General features: G+C 39.2%; 3 protein-coding genes across 5 annotated transcripts; 1 reads left to right on the top strand and 2 right to left on the bottom strand.

Moving 5' to 3' along the window:
- Nucleotides 1–83: 83 nt before the first annotated feature.
- LOC104924679 (cell division control protein 42 homolog) lies at nucleotides 84–7,749 on the bottom strand. Of its 3 annotated transcripts, none has more exons than XM_019256872.2 (6): nucleotides 7,606–7,749; nucleotides 7,050–7,176; nucleotides 6,876–6,948; nucleotides 4,668–4,777; nucleotides 2,352–2,549; nucleotides 84–1,531 (listed from the first exon to the last, which is right to left on the bottom strand). In XM_019256872.2, the coding sequence occupies exons 2-6, from the start codon at nucleotides 7,152–7,154 to the stop codon at nucleotides 1,442–1,444; spliced, it is 576 nt and encodes a 191-aa protein (XP_019112417.1). In that variant the 5' UTR covers nucleotides 7,155–7,176; nucleotides 7,606–7,749; the 3' UTR covers nucleotides 84–1,441. The 3 variants fall into 3 exon arrangements, with proteins under 3 accessions (XP_019112417.1, XP_019112411.1, XP_019112426.1); XM_019256866.2 differs by lacking the exon at nucleotides 84–1,531 and adding an exon at nucleotides 1,635–2,202 and having other exon boundaries at nucleotides 7,606–7,748; XM_019256881.2 differs by lacking the exon at nucleotides 84–1,531 and adding an exon at nucleotides 1,635–2,202 and having other exon boundaries at nucleotides 7,050–7,172; nucleotides 7,606–7,732.
- Nucleotides 7,750–10,570: 2,821 nt separating this feature from the next.
- Nucleotides 10,571–11,728, bottom strand: LOC104924680 (CMRF35-like molecule 3). Its single transcript, XM_010738102.3, has 4 exons — nucleotides 11,648–11,728; nucleotides 11,196–11,561; nucleotides 10,923–10,983; nucleotides 10,571–10,822 (listed from the first exon to the last, which is right to left on the bottom strand). The coding sequence occupies exons 1-4, from the start codon at nucleotides 11,673–11,675 to the stop codon at nucleotides 10,684–10,686; spliced, it is 594 nt and encodes a 197-aa protein (XP_010736404.2). The 5' UTR covers nucleotides 11,676–11,728; the 3' UTR covers nucleotides 10,571–10,683.
- A 2,194-nt stretch (nucleotides 11,729–13,922) lies between these two features.
- LOC104924681 (acidic mammalian chitinase) lies at nucleotides 13,923–17,219 on the top strand. The gene is made up of 11 exons (XM_010738103.3): nucleotides 13,923–14,003; nucleotides 14,196–14,225; nucleotides 14,331–14,532; nucleotides 14,657–14,713; nucleotides 14,812–14,977; nucleotides 15,241–15,365; nucleotides 15,501–15,624; nucleotides 15,771–15,956; nucleotides 16,128–16,247; nucleotides 16,574–16,715; nucleotides 16,804–17,219. Exons 1-11 carry the CDS (start codon nucleotides 13,979–13,981, stop codon nucleotides 17,112–17,114), a joined length of 1,488 nt encoding a protein of 495 aa, XP_010736405.1. The 5' UTR covers nucleotides 13,923–13,978; the 3' UTR covers nucleotides 17,115–17,219.
- Nucleotides 17,220–17,284: the final 65 nt, after the last annotated feature.

Below are 17,284 nucleotides of genomic sequence, written 5' to 3'. Positions count from 1 at the left end.
GTGTTTTCTACCTGTCATCTGTGGAAAATTCATACAAGTAAATAAACTTTATTTATTCATAACCATCAAGTCAAGACAACAAGTAGGATTTGAAGTTAGGTTTATTCATAATACTGGTTTATTGTGATGCAAGAAAGATACAGTACAATGTGATGTCAATTTGAATAAAAATCAAGAGAGTCCAAGAAACTCGCTATCTTAACATTTTCCTGGTTAATCTGATTTCACTGTCATCTCGGCTTCTTTAAATCTCGTTATCGGTAATGCACACATTGTATTCAGTCAATAAGTTATGAGTTATTCTCACTATATTTACAAATTCAAGCCCGCCCATTCAGGAGGCATGAAATAGTAAAAGACAAATAGAGCTAGTTCAGTCACTCAAAAATATTCACAGGGTCAAACAACGTATAGCATTTCGTAAGAACCGTCACACTTAAAGACGCTGCGGTTAGAGCGGCGAGTACGTTCAGTTTACAAAACTCTCAGGCTCATTAGCCTGGGTTACAGTGCCGAAATCCTGCTTCAAAGTTTTCATAAGCTTTCAGGACACACACCAACTTCTGTCACAAAAAGAAAACGACCGGCAAACGGTTGTGCTCTAACTCCCCTGCGTGTGATGACGTAAACTGACAGTGGTTGTTGTACTTCCAATGAAGTGTTAACAAAGAATATGAAACTGAACAGTTCCCACTTCTTTGTCAGCTTCTAACAGGTGTTTTTGTTTTTGGCAAACGAGAACTACGGTGGAGCATCGTCAGATTACATCGAATATTTGTGTTGACATTGAACATGAAACGATGGGAAGAATACAACGATTTAAATTAATACTTTGAGTCTTGAAAACAAAAAAAACTTTCGAAAAATAACTCAGGAGCAGGATTCATATTGCTAGATACTCCACCGGTGATGGAAGAATGTTTGTAGTCTTGTGCGCCAGAGTCGAACATATTGTATAAATGATAAACTGGAGGGAATTACTTGAAAAGTAACAAAAAAAATGTTTTAAGGATATAACATAGTTTGAGCATCTCTCTAACCCATCATTATCAGCTTGTTTGTGTCTTACAGTCAATAAAACAGTTGTCTTGGTAAAAGTACCACTTCATAGTTCATTCTTTTGGAAGTAAAAACTTCTGCAAACTCTTTAACATGTGTTATTTCAAAACGTCACCTACAGGTTTTTACGTAGTCGAAATGGTCGTATCACGTAAGACCATCTCAATGGCGTCAAATCATCACGAAGAGCATCATATGTTACTCAATCTTTTTTTAAAAATCACGTTCGACACATTGAATATGTATTCAGGTTAAGTCAGTCAAGAAGGCAAACATTTCAAGATACCTCAACTCGTGCTGGAATGTGCTTTGTGCAGCCGAGCCGCTTCAGTACTGTTAACCTAGATTTGGAAACGTGGTGTGAAGACGGCTGCGACGAAACTTAGAGCAGAACACATTTACGTCTTTTCTTAGGTTCGGGAGGCTCCAGGGCAGCCAGTATTGCCTCATCAAACACATTCTTTAATCCTTTCTGTGGAAATAAAACATCAATATTCAAAACAGGGCTGTGTTCCAAATACAAATTAACATCTTCTGGGGAACTACGTGCAAAAGAAGGCTGAGTAGAAATGGAGCAGGGCGATCAAAATTTTCCTTTATTCAAATAACATTTTACAAGACTCTCCTCTCATGATCAAGTTGTCTGAGTAAAGACAAAAGCCTGGGGGGAAAATTTTTGATTCTGCAGTAGAAAAATGGTGTTACTGTCTAAGACAGAATGTAGCATATTTTGCTTTGTGGACGCTGAAGAGCTCAACATTGAGATAATAACAGAATTTAAAAAACAAAAACAGACTCAGTCATGTACAGTTACACAGACTGGCACACGAGTTGCTGACAACAGAAAACAGAATTAAAGATTGGCACTCTTATCATCATCAGGCAGCATGGACAATTGTGATTAGGCCAAGTTGAAAAGAAAGCACACACACAAACAGAAGGAATAAAGTTAATGGGCACGAAGTTTTAAAAGAGCGTTGTGGTTATTTTAGTGACGGACATCTCTTTACAATGAGTAAGCAGCAGGGAGGCAAAGCAAGATGCAAGACGACATCAGAACAAACAGCATTTTCTCTTTCTTTGAGTTTCGGGGGGCTCTAAAGCGGCTAAGATAGCCTCATCAAATACGTTCTTCAGTCCCCGCTACAGAAAGAGGAAAAGAAGGGAGAAAGACAGGCACACAACACAGAGTTAGATGGAGGTTGTTTTAAGCGAAATGCTGTTAGCAAAAGAGGCAAAGGTACTTCCACCCACAACAGCTGGCAAGTGTTGCTTAAATGGGGAGCTCTTACCTGCGTTAGGGCTGAGCACTCGACGTATTTGACCGCCTTGAGGTCGCGGGCGAGCTTTTCTGCCGTCTCGGGGGTGATCGGCTTCTGTTTGTTCTTGGCTAGCTTCTCCACTGTGGAGGGGTCGTCGCGCAGATCGATCTGAGTGCCTACCAACAGGAACGGGGTCTTGGGACAGTGGTGAGTTATTTCAGGAACCCACTGCAGAAAAAAAAAACACAAATACAAAAGCACCAAAAGGTCAAAACACTTAAAAAGATTGATTTTTTAAGCTACATGATGGAATATAATTCTGAAGAAGAACAACAAGGAAGGAGGACGTTTTACTTCAGTATGAACTTTGTTGTCATGGTGCTAAACTCGATCAGGAAAGGAAGAACCCTTTAGATATATATATGTATATATACAGTGAGGTCCAAAGATCGGAGACCACCAGTCAAGATACCCCTATTCTGCATTACTTTAGTACGATAATATCAGCTTAACAGTTTGAGTTGACGCTTGAGCTGGCATGGACTTCCCAAGTGTGTTATCCTAGCACGAAACGACAACGATCCAAAGATCTTCTTGTGTTGGCTTTCTCAGTCTTCAAATGCCACCAGGGTTGAGGTCAGATAACTGGAGGAAAGTCCATGACAGTCTTATTTTTCTTTGGTCCTCCAATAGTTCTTCCAAAGCTTTGAGGTGTGTGTCCTGCGGCAATATGAATCCTTCTCCACAAAGATGCAAACCGGAAGGGTGTAGCAAGTCAAGAGTGTTATGTCTCCATGGTTAGGGTGTTGTAATTTTAGTGCAGGTGTCCAACTCCAGAGAAAGTCAAACACTCCCAGGCTTGAACATTTCCACCAACCGTGCGGTATGATTCGGTCTCCTTACAAACACCTTTCTATTACTACCATAAATCTCCAATGCTGGTATTTCGTGTTCCACTCAAAGTGTCTGTCCTCGTTTCCCCTTCTGAGGTGAAGTGGTTTAGAAACTTCTCCGAGATCACAACAAGACAGCCCTTTTTCTGACAGCACTTCTGCTGATTGGAGTCTTGTGATTATTTATCAAACGCTGTATCTGTGTTGAAGTTGCTTTTCTATCTGTCAGGGAACTAAGCTTGATGTATTGATCCTCTGATGGTCTGGTCACCACTTTTGGTCTGCCCTTTGGATACAACCGATTCAGTTTCTGCAAAGAATTTTAAAGTTTCATGCACTGCCCCCTTCGAAACCTTTAGTGTAGCCACGATTTGTCACTGAGAAAGCACCTCTCTGCTTGGAATAACAATTTGACTCACGAACACTTTCACTTCTGGACATCGCTGTATTTTTACACATCTTGTCTTTGTGTGTTTGAGCAGGTGAACCACCATGAGCAGAATTCATTATTATAAGAGATCCGCAGTCAAATTGCATATTAGTGTGCGCAACTGAATCATATTCATAAATCTAACATTGATGTTTTGTTTTCACAAGGCCACCATCTAATACTCGTATATTTATGAGGCTTTTTGAAGATCACCTGATTTTTAGACTTTTATTTAGACAACTTTTCATGATCTGTTCCACCATAAATACATTTTTAAAAAATTTTAACGTCTTTTTAAACCGTAAATTGTAAATCTCCTATTCCCCCTTAGTAGCTGTGCACCTATATACCCTATAACTCCATGTTTACAATTATACTATTTTACAAACCACCAATAACTTAACAAGAGCAAGGACAGTAAGAGCAGAGTGGGGGCGGCTGTAGCTCAGCCTGAAGGAGACTTGGCTTGGGAACCGGAGGGTGGCCCAGTAAAGACCAAAGTATTGTAGGTGGACTAGTAGCTGGAGAGGCGCCAGTTCACCTACCTGGGCACTGCCGAGATGTTCTTGAGCAAGGTACCGAACCCCCTACTCCCAGCACTCCACCATCTCTTAACATCTGCATGTCTAAGAGCCCTTTTAGCGTGAGTGTGTGGTTGTATTGCAAACCTTGAGTGATCAATAAAGTATCTTTTCTATGCTATTCTATTACCCTGGGGAACACGGTTTCTGTTGAGTTAGGTCTGACAGCTGTTTTTAACTCATTTTTGGGTGCGGAATCCAAAACTGATCTCAGTTTTTCTCTATCACGTCAAGTTTTTGAAATATAGGATCCCGCTTGTTTTCACTAAACAAAAGTAACAGTCTGTACAATGGTCTTTTTGCTCTCGCCAAACCATGGGGGATACCAAATGCCAACTTTTCACGTGTTCCTTTGGTCCACATCCGTAAACTCTCGACACACTGCTTGCACACTTTGTGAGGGGTGTTATACGGAGGGTGTGGGCTAACGCTTAGTACTCACCTTTTCTTTAACGTTCTCAAACGAGGAAGGTGAAACGACTGAGAAACAGACTAAGAAGACATCTGTCTGCGGGTAGCTTAGTGGTCGTAACCGGTCGTAATCCTCCTGACCTGTAAAAGAGATACAAAAAAAAAATTTATTTAACACATAACAGACTTTATTAAGAATGCATTTAAATGTATTTACCCTATGAAAGGGGAGGACTTCGGGTCCCAAACCTGAAATGGTATTATTGGGCTACTCAATTAAGTTCTGCAATGTACTATTTTTTTTTCATCCACACCACCTGCTTGGGTAAATATTGAACAAAAATCAGTGTCAGATCTGCCCATAAAGCAGTATTTACGTATATTCCTCAGATATCAAGACAAGAAAAACAGACAAGAAACCCTTTTGTTAAAAATACAATATCAGTGTGGTATGCAACACATAACTTTGTTGATGAAACATTAACTTTGTCACAATTTACTCCTATCTGGGGCAAGGCAAGGCAAGGCAAGGCAAGTTTATTTGTATAGCACAATTCGTACACAAGGCAATTCATAGTGCTTTACAGAGGCAAGGAAAAACATTTGACATTAAGACAAGCAATAGCAATAGAAATAAAAAAATAAAAAGAGAAGAAAATTTAATTAAAAACATCAGAATGTCATTTAAAATCATTAAAATAGCAAATTTGAAAACAATTTAAAACAATAAACGAATCACTGGATTATGATTAAAAATTCTTTAAAAGTTCTTTAAAAGAGCTCAGCCATAAGCACGTGAAAATAGAAAAGTTTTTAACCTGGATTTAAAAGTGCTAAGAGTTGGGGCTGATTTCAGTCCTGCTGGTAGTTTGTTCCAGTTGTGAGCAGCATAACTGCTAAATGCTGCTTCACCGTGTCTGGTTTGAACTCTGTGCTCCACTATCTGACCTGAGTCCGTAGATCTCAGACAACCTGGTAGATTGGATGGGGGATTCAAATTATGGGCAGAGAAAGGAATTGGGACCAGTTTGTGTTAAATGTCTGACTGAAAAGGGAACTTTGATTCACTGGCTATGGGAATGCTCTAAGATTTTGGTATTTTGGGAAAATGTAGTTAAATGTTTATCACGGATGGTTAAGTGTAACATTCCTTTGACGTCAACAATCTGTATACTTGGAATATACCCCAAAGACCCCATCAGAACAACGAGGCAATCGAAGATGGTTGACTTTGGACTTCTCCATGCAAAGAGAGTGATTGCACTATATTGCACTAAATGTAGAACCACCATCACTGGCAATATGGAAGAAGGAGTTGATGACTTGTCTTGGACTGGAGAGATTGACATACAGTGTTAAAGGTAAACAGTTTGTATTTGGGAATCATTTATGTCATTTCTGACCAATGAAACGGATAACACTGACTGAATAACAGGTTATGAAATGATCCTGCCCTTTTTTTAATTATATTTTACTCCATTAGTTTGATGTCTTTTGTCACTGTCCATTTTATTTATTTATTTTTCTTTGTCTGTGTGAATGAGTGGCTGTTCGACGGGATATAAATGAAAATGTTTGTAAATTTGTCATAAAGTTTGATATGCACTTGAAACTAGGGCTGCCGCGATTAGTCGATTAGTCATGATTATGTCGATGATTTTGTTCGTCGACAACTAATTTAGTAGTCGACACATCGTTTTTTTTTGTTTTGTTTTTTTACTTTTTACTTTTAGTAGTGGTAATTGGCGTCAGGCCTGACTGTACCGTAAATGATACCACAACACAGACCCTCCAGGAATTCACGATGTTGCGATTTGCAACTTCAACGCAACTTCAGTGAATCCCTGTGAATTCAGGGCGGTGTTGCAATTTTAACCAATCACCGCGATTTTTCCGCAACTTCCGCGGAAGGGATTCAACTCGGCGGGTCAGGGACGGCCACGCGGTGCGGGAGGATCCCCTCGTGGGACCTCTCCCCACATTTCCTCCACGGCGGCACCTCTATGGGTCGGCATGGAAAGACTCGGGGGGCGAAGGTGGCTCACGGCTCCGTCCGTGAGTTTTACAGCGCCCACCCACCCGAGTCCGGGACAGTCAATTTACATATGATCCGATTAGTTGACTAATGGAAAAAATAATCGGTGATTAGTCGACTATCAAAATAATCGTTTGTGGCAGCCCTACTTGAAACTTTAATAAAAAATATTTATTAATTTAAAAAGAGTCAAACACATCGTACCTGCTGTATCAAATAAGCCGAGGGTGTACGGCTCACCGCCAATCATTACAGTGACTGCATAGTTGTCGAAAACCTGTGACAGAAGAATGAATGAATGGTGATGTTACGGGTTCAAACAGTGACAATGCATGCATCTCGAAAAAAAACTCTGAAACAAAACCAAAACATACTCACTGTTGGTACATATTCAGAGGGGAATTTGTTGGTGGTGTATGAAATCAGTAGGCAGGTTTTACCCACTGCTCCATCACCCACCACCACACATTTGATGGTCTGCATGGTTTGTGCTTCTTTCTGCTGTCTGGAGAGAGGTGATAACTCATTAGCACGCTTAACATGTTATGCATAAGTTTCCATCCCCTGATAAGAGTTGATTGAAGGAGTGTTGGAGAGGAAGAGTGTCACACCCCATCATCACTACTACTCCTCCTGTCTGACTGTGAGCTAACCTGGTTCATTCATCTCATCACCTCGCTCACCTACAGTGTCTGTAAACAGGATAACGGGGCCAATCACATCATGTAGACACTTTCTGCTTAACCGAGCGGTGATGTGAAGTGAATGTGTCGGTCACAGCCAAAATACGCTGTTAAACAATGCTAGCTTAGCTTAGCAGCCGGCCGGCTAGCCTGTGAACTATTAACGCCTTGAATGAAAACATGAAAACATAAGAAACATTAAAACTAAAACCTCACACGTACATGTCAGGGAAAGTGTCTGAGTTACGTACCGTGTCTCCGCTTGCTATCTGTTTCGCCGGGCGTTGGCACCAGCGAGCAGCAACTATTGCTACAGTCAGAGAGAGAGAGAGAGAGACTACAACAACCAGAGAGAGAGAGAGAGACTACAACAACCAGAGAGAGAGAGAGAGACTACAACAACCAGAGAGAGAGAGAGAGAGAGACTACAACAACCAGCAGCAGCTGTGAAGCTAGACACGACGACACAGGCTGTGCCCTTCAAAATAAAATGTGTATGATAGATAGATAGATAGATAGATAGATAGATAGATAGATAGATAGATAGATAGATAGATAGATAGATCAGGCACACTATATATAGGTATAAGGTAAAAATCGGTGACAACAAGCACACTATATATAGGTATAAGGTAAAAATCGGTGACAACAATATAAAAATAAAAGAAAGAAAAAAATATATATATATGCTGTTGTTATTATATATACTATATATACTGTAATTATTACTATATATTGTTATTACCATCAGTGCTATTACCATCATCTTGTCACTGCACCTATCTATGTATTTATCCTGTGTTTTTTGTCCCATTGTGTGTTTTATTTTTTTTATACCTCATTTATGTATTTTTATTGTATTTTTATTGTATTGCCCTTCAAAATAAAACGTGTAGAAGATAGATAGATAGATAGATAGATAGATAGATAGATAGATAGATAGATAGATAGATAGCTAGAAGATAGATAGATAGATAGATAGATAGATAGATAGTTCTAGATTAGATAGCTAGATACAATAAAAATACAATAGAATAAATACTACTAATACTAATGAAACAACAGAATGGGACAAGAACACTTAAAAAACCACGGATATAACATAGATAAGGTGCAGTGACAAGATGATGGTAATAGCACTGATGGTAATAACAGATATATTAAGTACATATACAGTATTACGTGATAACAACAGCATTATATATTATATATTTTTTAATGTATGTTAATATTGTTGTCACCTATTTTTACCTTATACCTGTATATAGTGTGTGCCTGTTCTGTGTTGTTACCAAATTTTATTTTCAAATTTTATTTTCAAAATTATTTGTCACCAAATAATACATAAAGATGTCAGGATTGACTCTATAGTTGTAAATTTGTAAGTGCTTTATTGTATTTGTATTTTAGCATGATTTTTTTTCATGCGTTGAACATTTGTGCTTTTACTTTGAAGGATGACTTCTCTCTGGTAATGCTGGCTACCTTGACGTGTATTCATCCGAGAGGTTCCTGCAGCAGAAGTGGTGACATCACCTCCTTAAATCCCTCACACACACACACACACACACACACATACACACATACACACCTTGCATCCTCACCTGAATCTGAGCTCTGCCTCTTCTGCAGTGCGTTCACAGACAGAAGGCCATTCAGTGTCATAATATAAATACTGATAGATTTAGACCTAGATAGAAATAGATGAGAGCAATTCAATGATTGAGTGATTCTTGTGTTAAATGAGGCCTTTATTTAGCTGGGCTGGTTTTAGGAGGCTTGCAGAAAAATATGAAAACATGTAGAATACAATGCAACATCCCTTTATAAAGCTGTTTTTTCTGTTGTTTGCTGCTGACAGTCAATCCTATGGTATGTTTTGACACTGATGCTCTGCTATCTGCCTTTTCATGGAGGATATTTTTGCATGTAACAGTAGGGAAATGCACAGCACAGCCACTTATCCTCATCAGGGTCACGGTGGACGCTGGAGCCTATCCCAGCTGACTTTGGACGAGAGGCGGGGCACACCCTGGACAAGTCGCCAGCTCATCACAGAGCACATAGAGACAAACAAACATTCACGCTCACATTCACCCCTGCAGGGAAATTTAGAGTCAGCAACTATTAAGTGCATGTCTTTGGACTGTGGGAGGAAGCTGGAGTAGCAAACTAGGAACCTTCTTGCTGTTAGGTAACATTTAGTTGCTTTTTTAGGAACCTCAGATTGTGCATGCTGACTCATTGTCATGCAGCCATGGCTTACAGGGACTTACTGAAAGAATCAGAACCATCGTCTGTGTTTGTGGAGCTTTTCCTCCTCTGACAAGTCAACATTTCTGCTGTGAAAAACACCTTGAGGGTTTTGTCCAACTGCATGTAAATACAAGAGGGTGGGAGAATATCAAAAACAACCTATAATTCAATCCAATACAACATTAAATACTTTAGTACCTCTATCTCTCTGACACACATAAACTGAACATCACATGCTTCATAAGATTTAATACAGGGTTATTGCATTAGACTGTAAAGATTTGGCTAATAAACTGTTAAAATGTGCTGTTCTCTCCAAGGAAAGACCGGCAGACACAATTGTCCAACTTCTTGCAGCTACAATCGGCAGGGTAATGAAATCTGCTTGACAAGGATCACAAATCACCACAGCGTCTTTTGGAGAATATAATATAAAACATTTTCTGGGGAATATGAATATAATTTAGTATATAATTTATATAAATATAATTCGATTGTAAATGGAAGTCACCGGTTTGCACAAATTCAACTGTAGGTGTCCCATATGACTTTATATGGAAGCGAGTCAGCACTTGTACATCAATATATCTCTGTAAAGCCTCCTAACATGCAGCATATCACCATCGTTCATTCTTTAATCCACGTTTTATTCTTTTGCCTTTATTTATCCATAAAGGGATTTGTATTCTGCGTAGATCCTTGGAGTACAACACTGACCGCTCTCATAAACCTCCCTAGAAACCAGTGGTTAAATGCAAAACCAATACGTCGTCTGTGACCGTCCATGTAAGATCTGCAAATAAATCAAATGAAAGGCAAGAGCCTCCATTCCCCAGAGGTGCTAATTTTAAGCTGATTTGATATTCAAAAGTTGGACCTTAAGTTATCTTAGGCCTTGGCACTGAAATTAATGAGGTTTTAATCATTTAAATATGGAGAAAAAAAGAGTCTGAAAGCCACTTTTTTTCACTCGGTTTATTTTTCAGTTTAATTCACACACTGCTAGAGTCCAGTGGAAGATTGATTTTGCATCCCCGGTATGACCTTATTTATAAATTAAACTTTCGCCAAACTCAGTTATAAATGTTTAAGTTGACACTAGCATCTGTCTGTTTTGTTTCCTTACAGTCTATTCTCCACACAACGATGTGTGTTGCTACCAAACAAGACAACATTAAAATAAAGAGGATCCAACGTAGAGCCACCCACCAACTAGTTAAACAGACAAAAAACAGACATTAGAATGACTTACTTTGACTGTAATTGATCATATGTCGTTAACAATAAAACGGAAATTACAGTATACCCTCACCATATTTCATGCCGTGTCACTGGTGGTGAAGTGGTTGGTGTGGGTGTGGTGGTTGTTATCACTGTGAACATGAACATTTCTGCATTAAGAATCAACAAATGGCACACTGACTGATCAATCCCTGTCACCTAGAAATGATATGACTAATATTTCTCGCCATACAAGGACAATTAGTTGTTATAAGTGCTTTTATATATCTGGGTCATTAATAAATCTGCAGCTGCAGTAGCATTGTATTACATATGATGAAGTGGTAACCTATCTGAAGTGTACCTGTGTCGGAGACGTGGAGCCTGACACCAGTGTAGATGTTCCTTCCTTTTCTGGCGATGACACACCAGTACATACCATCATCTTCTTTCCTGAGATCAGTCATATTTACAGTGAAGACTCCTGTCTCCTTATCGTCTGCGATGAAGCTTCTTTTACTGCCTCGGTTCTTGGGTGTTTTTACCACTATATTACACAACTCATATGTCTTTCCTTTGCACCAGTACTTTGTGTGTTCTCTGAACTGAAGGTCGTACTGACAAGAGACTGTCACAGATCCTCCATATGCTCCTGTTACCCTCTCTGGAGCCGAGAGCTGAACTGAGTCCACTGCATGCTTTGTAATCCAGAGGAGGCAGAAGACTGGAGCTGCAAAATACAAAAAAAAGTTAATAATTCTTTCCAAGTTACTCTGCCAATACACAGTTAAAGTATATTTAAAAAGCTGCTTTTACCATAAAGGAATCCAAGCGATACCCTCATGGTCGGACTGGGAAGAACAACTTGAAGGAACTAGAGGTTCCTCTTATTTGTCAGACGTTTTAAGATTGTGTAAACAGATTAGGTCAATCAGGTTTCGCAATTTATATTTCACATGCACGTAGTTCCTCTGCTGAGGTTTCTGTACCATGAGAACTCATCTAAGGCCAGTTTATTTAATTTAACAGTAGGTGGCAGTAAAGATCAGACTGTCAGAAGGACATAACATGTTTAATACAACAGCAGCCTCCTGAAATCGATCATTTTCTCCTTTTTATGCAGTATGTAGCACGGCCTAATCACACTTTCTAAAAATCTTGTTTGGAGATACTATTTGCTGAGGGACAAACAATATTATCTTTTGCCCCATTGCCTCACGTCCATTGCATTTGTCTGAGTGTCTCCTCGGGCTTTCTTCGTTCATCTAATTTGATTCTTTGCCATTTTGCGCTACTGTACATTTTTAATGGCTTGATAATGATGTAACCGATGCCGTGTATTATCATAAAAGATTATGCGTTCAGATTTCTTTCCATGAGCTTCATGTGCATATCATATTCACAGTTTGTTGTTTTCTGAGGTGTAGTTCAGGCAGTATTTTTGATCATGTTACAATTCATGTTGTTTATTTTATGTCATCTTGAGCTTTATTGTTTACTTTTTCAGAACCAGCTTTTATATTATCTATAAGAACATCCAATAAAGACTGTAAATGCTTACAGTTACATAATCATGTAAATATAGCAATTTTAACAAGGTAAGTCATTTTAACAATGAATTGGTTGTGCAAGAGTTTATTGTGTCAAAGAGATCATAACATAGTTCATGAACACTTTCTGTTCCGCATCTTAAAGTGTCATTTTTTATTACTATTATTATTATTTTTAATACTATTATTATTAGCCTGAACTTTACAGTATATTTCTTGATTTGTAATCGTTTACACTAACAGCATATTCTGGAATGATGTTATGTCTCCTTTAAGGTCAAGCTACAGAGGAAGAAACAGAACCAGGCTGGTGACAAACACTGGTGGTGAGGAATTACGCAGGACAAAGGTTACAACACATGGAGACACAAATTTGTGTTTAAAAACTTCCTTTATGACTATTTCATTAACTATCTAATACCTTTATAACTAACTACTGTTTAACCTAATAAAGTTTTATCTATATAACTGAGGCATAAAAACACGACAGAACAGCTTGTACTTTTTATTATGAAGCTTATTTTATGTTTGTGAATATTCAGGCTACTATTAGATGAGGTCACAGCTTTTGTTTTTAACAGATGTATAATATAAATTCATATATGACATGATTAGTCATTGATTTGTCTCTTAAATTAACTTTTCTGACATGATAAAAAAGGACATTGTTTTCACTTTTAACTTTAACATCCCACTTTCAATTCCCTTGACATTTGTTATACATCTATTCTAATTTCAACGCCATGAAAAGTTTGTTTTTGCAAAAGCAGTGGATTTACTTCTGCTTCTAGGCTTTGGCTCAGCCAAGCCGTTCTCTGCTGACACCAGCATAATCTTTCTTTAAATATTACATGAACTGTTAAAGATAAAGAAGGCAACATTGTAATGGAAGCTATGTGATTAGATAAGTTTTCCATTTACTGTGCGAATGCTTTTAATTTGAATGCAAATGCCCCCCTCATGACATATCACGATCCTCTTTTCTGCATGATTAGAGTTGTCAAACATGTTTATCACATCACATATCTGAAGTCTAGACGGTTTATCAAAGGCAATTTGGCCCATTGTTTATGTGTGCTGACTTCTAATGTCTTATGTCAATACTGAACAGAGACAGTAAATTTACTGCATGACATGAAAGGCATATTTAATAAAGATATCATAGGTTCATGCAGTTAATTCAATCCTCTTGTTTTGCTATGTGGATTTAAACATGCACATTTTGTTCTTTTCATATAAGCTCACAAATTATAATTCTGGTTGGTCAGGCATCATTAATAAAATATAAACATTTGTGACAAACTCTTGAAAGTGCCTTTGGCCTCATGCATATTTTTTCTGCATTGTATTTGCTTTGGATTATGCTTAGTTTGGATAAATGAGACCTTCACACAAGGAGAAAGCGCGCCTGTGGAGCACTATGATAAGCAATCAAATATTACTCCTTAAGTGACATTTGATAATCTCCTATGAAACAATCTTTTGCAAATAAACACCTTTTTTTTGGCTGATGTCTTGTTTTTATTAAGTCTGAGCAAACACGGTGCGTATAAAAGTGAGTGTACCTGCCAGATGACCTTCCTTGTACACGGTAGCCATGGGGAAAGTACTGTTTGTGACGGGTAAGTTCACGCTGCTGTATTTTGAAAAAAATTTGCTCTGCTATGTGCAGCAGATGGTCTCCTGGTAATTGCTATTTCCAGGATTTGAATGTATAGTATATTTCATTCATTTCCAGGGGGCAGTTTTGAGAACTTTTTCCCTGTACATTACTTCTTGCTCAAAAATAACTGTGTGACTTTTAATTTGTACAGCTCTGGCCCTGCTGCTGCATGCACAGCTTGGTAAGAAAAACTGAATATAGAAGATTGTGTGCATGTCTTTCCTCTTTTCTTTGCGTTGCATCATGTGTTTGGTCTGTAAATAATAGATTTCTTTTTAAATCAAAGGCTCGTCCTTCATACTGTCATGCTACTTCACAAACTGGGCACAGTACAGACCACCTCCAACCATTTATATGCCCAATGACATTGACCCATGTCTGTGTACCCATCTTCTGTACGCCTTCGCCACCATAAAGAACAACCAACTGGCCACCTATGAGTGGAATGATGTGGAGCTTTACGGTCAGTTCAACGCCCTGAAGAACAAGTGAGTCACTGAAAGATGTTTCAGAAGCTAATAACCCCATTAAAGAACAATTAAATGTCACTAATAAAGCACAATTGGAGAAGCAGGAGTGTTTTCATTTGTTATTTGTTGGATTCCTTGGCAGGAATGGCAACCTGAAGACTCTTCTGTCTGTTGGAGGATGGAACTTTGGCTCGACAGGGTGAGATAATCTACAGATACCTGCAAACTAGGCACTCTTAACAATTGAAATGTTCTGTTTTACATTATTATTGTATTTATTTCTTTTCCCCACATTAGGTTTTCACAGATGGTGTTGAGCTCTGCCAACCGCCAGACCTTCATCAATTCAGTCATTTCATTCTTGAGGAAGTATGAATTTGATGGGCTTGACATTGACTGGGAGTATCCAGCCAACAGAGGAGGCTCTTACCAGGACAAGCAGTACTACTCTGTTTTCCTGGAGGTTTGTCTGTCCTAGCTGTTGCTCAGTTTTTACAGTTTAAATCATTTCTTAGCCTGATGAGCAGATATAACCGTCCAGGCTTGCCTCAAACGTCTGGGGCCACAGTAAATCCCTGTGGGGTTGGGGTTTCCACTGTGCTTTGTGGAATAAAAGATACATAAAAATCAAAACAACTCACAATCTGACCATGTTACAAATCATAGTTTATGAATCCAGGAATTCAGTTTGATACTAAATATTTGATATCTGTTGACATTCAACAGGAGATGAGAGCTGCTTTTGAGAATGAGGCCAAGCAGAGCAACAAGGCTCGTCTTCTGATGTCTGCTGCTGTGTCTGCTGGAAAGGACACCATTGATTCTGCTTATCAGATTCCCAAACTTGGCCAGTAAGCATTTGAAGCAATATCTGTTGTGTATCTTGTGTCAAGTCTTATCCACAGTGACATAATGGGTCACAGTTGAACAGAACAATTCTGAATCTCACTCCTTTAACTTATTTACTTCTTGTTTTTCACACCCAGGTCCCTGGATATGATCAATGTCATGACATATGACTTCCATGGCTCTTGGGACCCCATGACTGGTGAGTGCAGTCCCCTGTTCAAAGGCCCAGAGGACCACGGTGGCTTCATCTATTTCAATGTGGTGGGTATTTGAACATCCTCAAGAAAAGTTCTAATTTAAGTTTCTCTGTAAGATTGCATTACATACTTTATCTTCAACTGTATTAAAGCATCCACAAAAGCCATATCTTTCCAGTTCCATGTATATTTCCAACGTCTTTGATCCAGGACTATGCCATGAACTACTGGAAGAGCCAGGGAGCCCCAGCTGAGAAGCTGATTGTTGGTTTCCCTACATATGGCAACACATTCACTCTTAGGAACCCTGCTGATCATGGTGTTGGAGCGCCTATTGCTGGTGCTGGAACTCCAGGAAAATACACACAAGAGGCTGGAGAACTTGCTTACTTTGAGGTACACTTTTATTATTGCAAAGTAATAAATAATAAGCTTGAATGTTGATGGTGGTTCAGAGTTAGTTAATATTCTGTATGCAGGTTGGTTTATCATAGTCTTGCAGACTCCAGATGAAGAAGTGCACAAGTTCCTAGGCTGTCATTAATGCATAGCTTTGTAAAATTACAGATCTGCGGCTTTTTGAAAGATGGAGCAACTGAGGTTTGGAACCAGGCCCAGGATGTGCCATACGCCTACAAGGGAAACCAGTGGGTGGGCTATGACAACGTCAAGAGCTTCCAGCTCAAGGTAACAGAACTGCACAGAATACTTGTTTTACCATTTGATGGGCAGAACTACCTCTGAGCTAAAAATATTTCCCAATCTCTATAACCTGTCAAGACGTCCTGTGTATTATGTATTATAAAATGTGAAAGCTCTCCCTTTGTGCTACAACAGAATACGACAGGAGCAACTGTAATAGATTTTTTTGTGTTTGATCCCTGTTTTTGTGTATGTGGGTTCCTGCTGCGGTGATCAGAAAACAATGTGCCAAAGTCCTTTTATGAATTTGCTACATATGTTTTTTCTGACCTCAAAATGCTTTGTGCTACTCCCCGTCCGGCTGTCTTTAGGTTGAGTGGCTGACTAAGAGTAACTTTGGAGGCGCCATGGTGTGGACCCTTGACATGGATGACTACATGGGCACTTTCTGTAACCAGGGAAAATACCCACTGATTAATGTTCTCAAAAAGGGCCTTAATCTGGAGCAAGCATGTAAGACTTTTAATATCAGTGATGAACAATATGAAATCTAGAGTCATCAGAAAAATAACAATGATATCAATTTGTGGTGTTTTTCTAGCATGTGCACCACCCGCCACTCCTCTTCCCCCAATCGTTGGAATGAGCACAACTACTGGAAGCAGCTCTGGAGGAAGCTCCGGTGGTGGAAGCTCCGGTGGTGGCAGCTCCTCTGGTGGCAGCTCCTCTGGTGGGGACTCTGGCACCAGTGGCATGGACAGCGGATTCTGCGCGGGAAAGGCCAACGGCATGTACCCCAACCCGAAAGACAAGAACCAGTTCTACAACTGTGCCAGTGGCAAGACCTACTTTGAGCACTGTGCCAGTGGTCTGGTCTTTGACAGCTCCTGTTCCTGTTGCAACTGGTCTTAAAGCTCAAGTTATAGATTCACTGGTTAACTAACCATGTAAAACCTGAGGGTCACGCCTTGAGTAGTTCATTTGAAAGCAAAGAAAATAAACATCTTAGTTACTGCAGGTGTGTTGTTGAATGTATACATTCTTTTGCTTGCTGCTGATTCTAAAATGCGGGGTAAGAATTG

The sequence above is a fragment of the Larimichthys crocea genome, chromosome XV (genome assembly GCF_000972845.2).
Source record: "Larimichthys crocea isolate SSNF chromosome XV, L_crocea_2.0, whole genome shotgun sequence".
Taxonomy (NCBI): Eukaryota; Metazoa; Chordata; class Actinopteri; family Sciaenidae; genus Larimichthys; species Larimichthys crocea.
This window is presented reverse-complemented; position numbering and strand designations above follow the sequence as displayed.

Excerpts from the sequence above, each read along its gene's own strand:
- LOC104924679 (XM_019256872.2), bottom strand. The coding sequence starts at position 7,154 with ATGCAGACCATCAAATGTGTGGTGGTGGGTGATGGAGCAGTGGGTAAA. Across the intron at positions 6,949-7,049 it reads CCTCTGAATATGTACCAACA|GTTTTCGACAACTATGCAGT; the intron begins GTGAGTATGTTT and ends CTTCTGTCACAG. Across the intron at positions 2,550-4,667 it reads TTGAGAACGTTAAAGAAAAG|TGGGTTCCTGAAATAACTCA; the intron begins GTGAGTACTAAG and ends TTTTTTCTGCAG.
- LOC104924681 (XM_010738103.3), top strand. The coding sequence starts at position 13,979 with ATGGGGAAAGTACTGTTTGTGACGG. Across the intron at positions 14,226-14,330 it reads GCTGCTGCATGCACAGCTTG|GCTCGTCCTTCATACTGTCA; the intron begins GTAAGAAAAACT and ends TTTAAATCAAAG. Across the intron at positions 14,714-14,811 it reads TGGAACTTTGGCTCGACAGG|GTTTTCACAGATGGTGTTGA; the intron begins GTGAGATAATCT and ends TCCCCACATTAG.
- LOC104924680 (XM_010738102.3), bottom strand. The coding sequence starts at position 11,675 with ATGAGGGTATCGCTTGGATTCCTTTATG. Across the intron at positions 11,562-11,647 it reads ATCGCTTGGATTCCTTTATG|CTCCAGTCTTCTGCCTCCTC; the intron begins GTAAAAGCAGCT and ends TGTATTTTGCAG. Across the intron at positions 10,984-11,195 it reads GCTCCACGTCTCCGACACAG|TGATAACAACCACCACACCC; the intron begins GTACACTTCAGA and ends TCATGTTCACAG.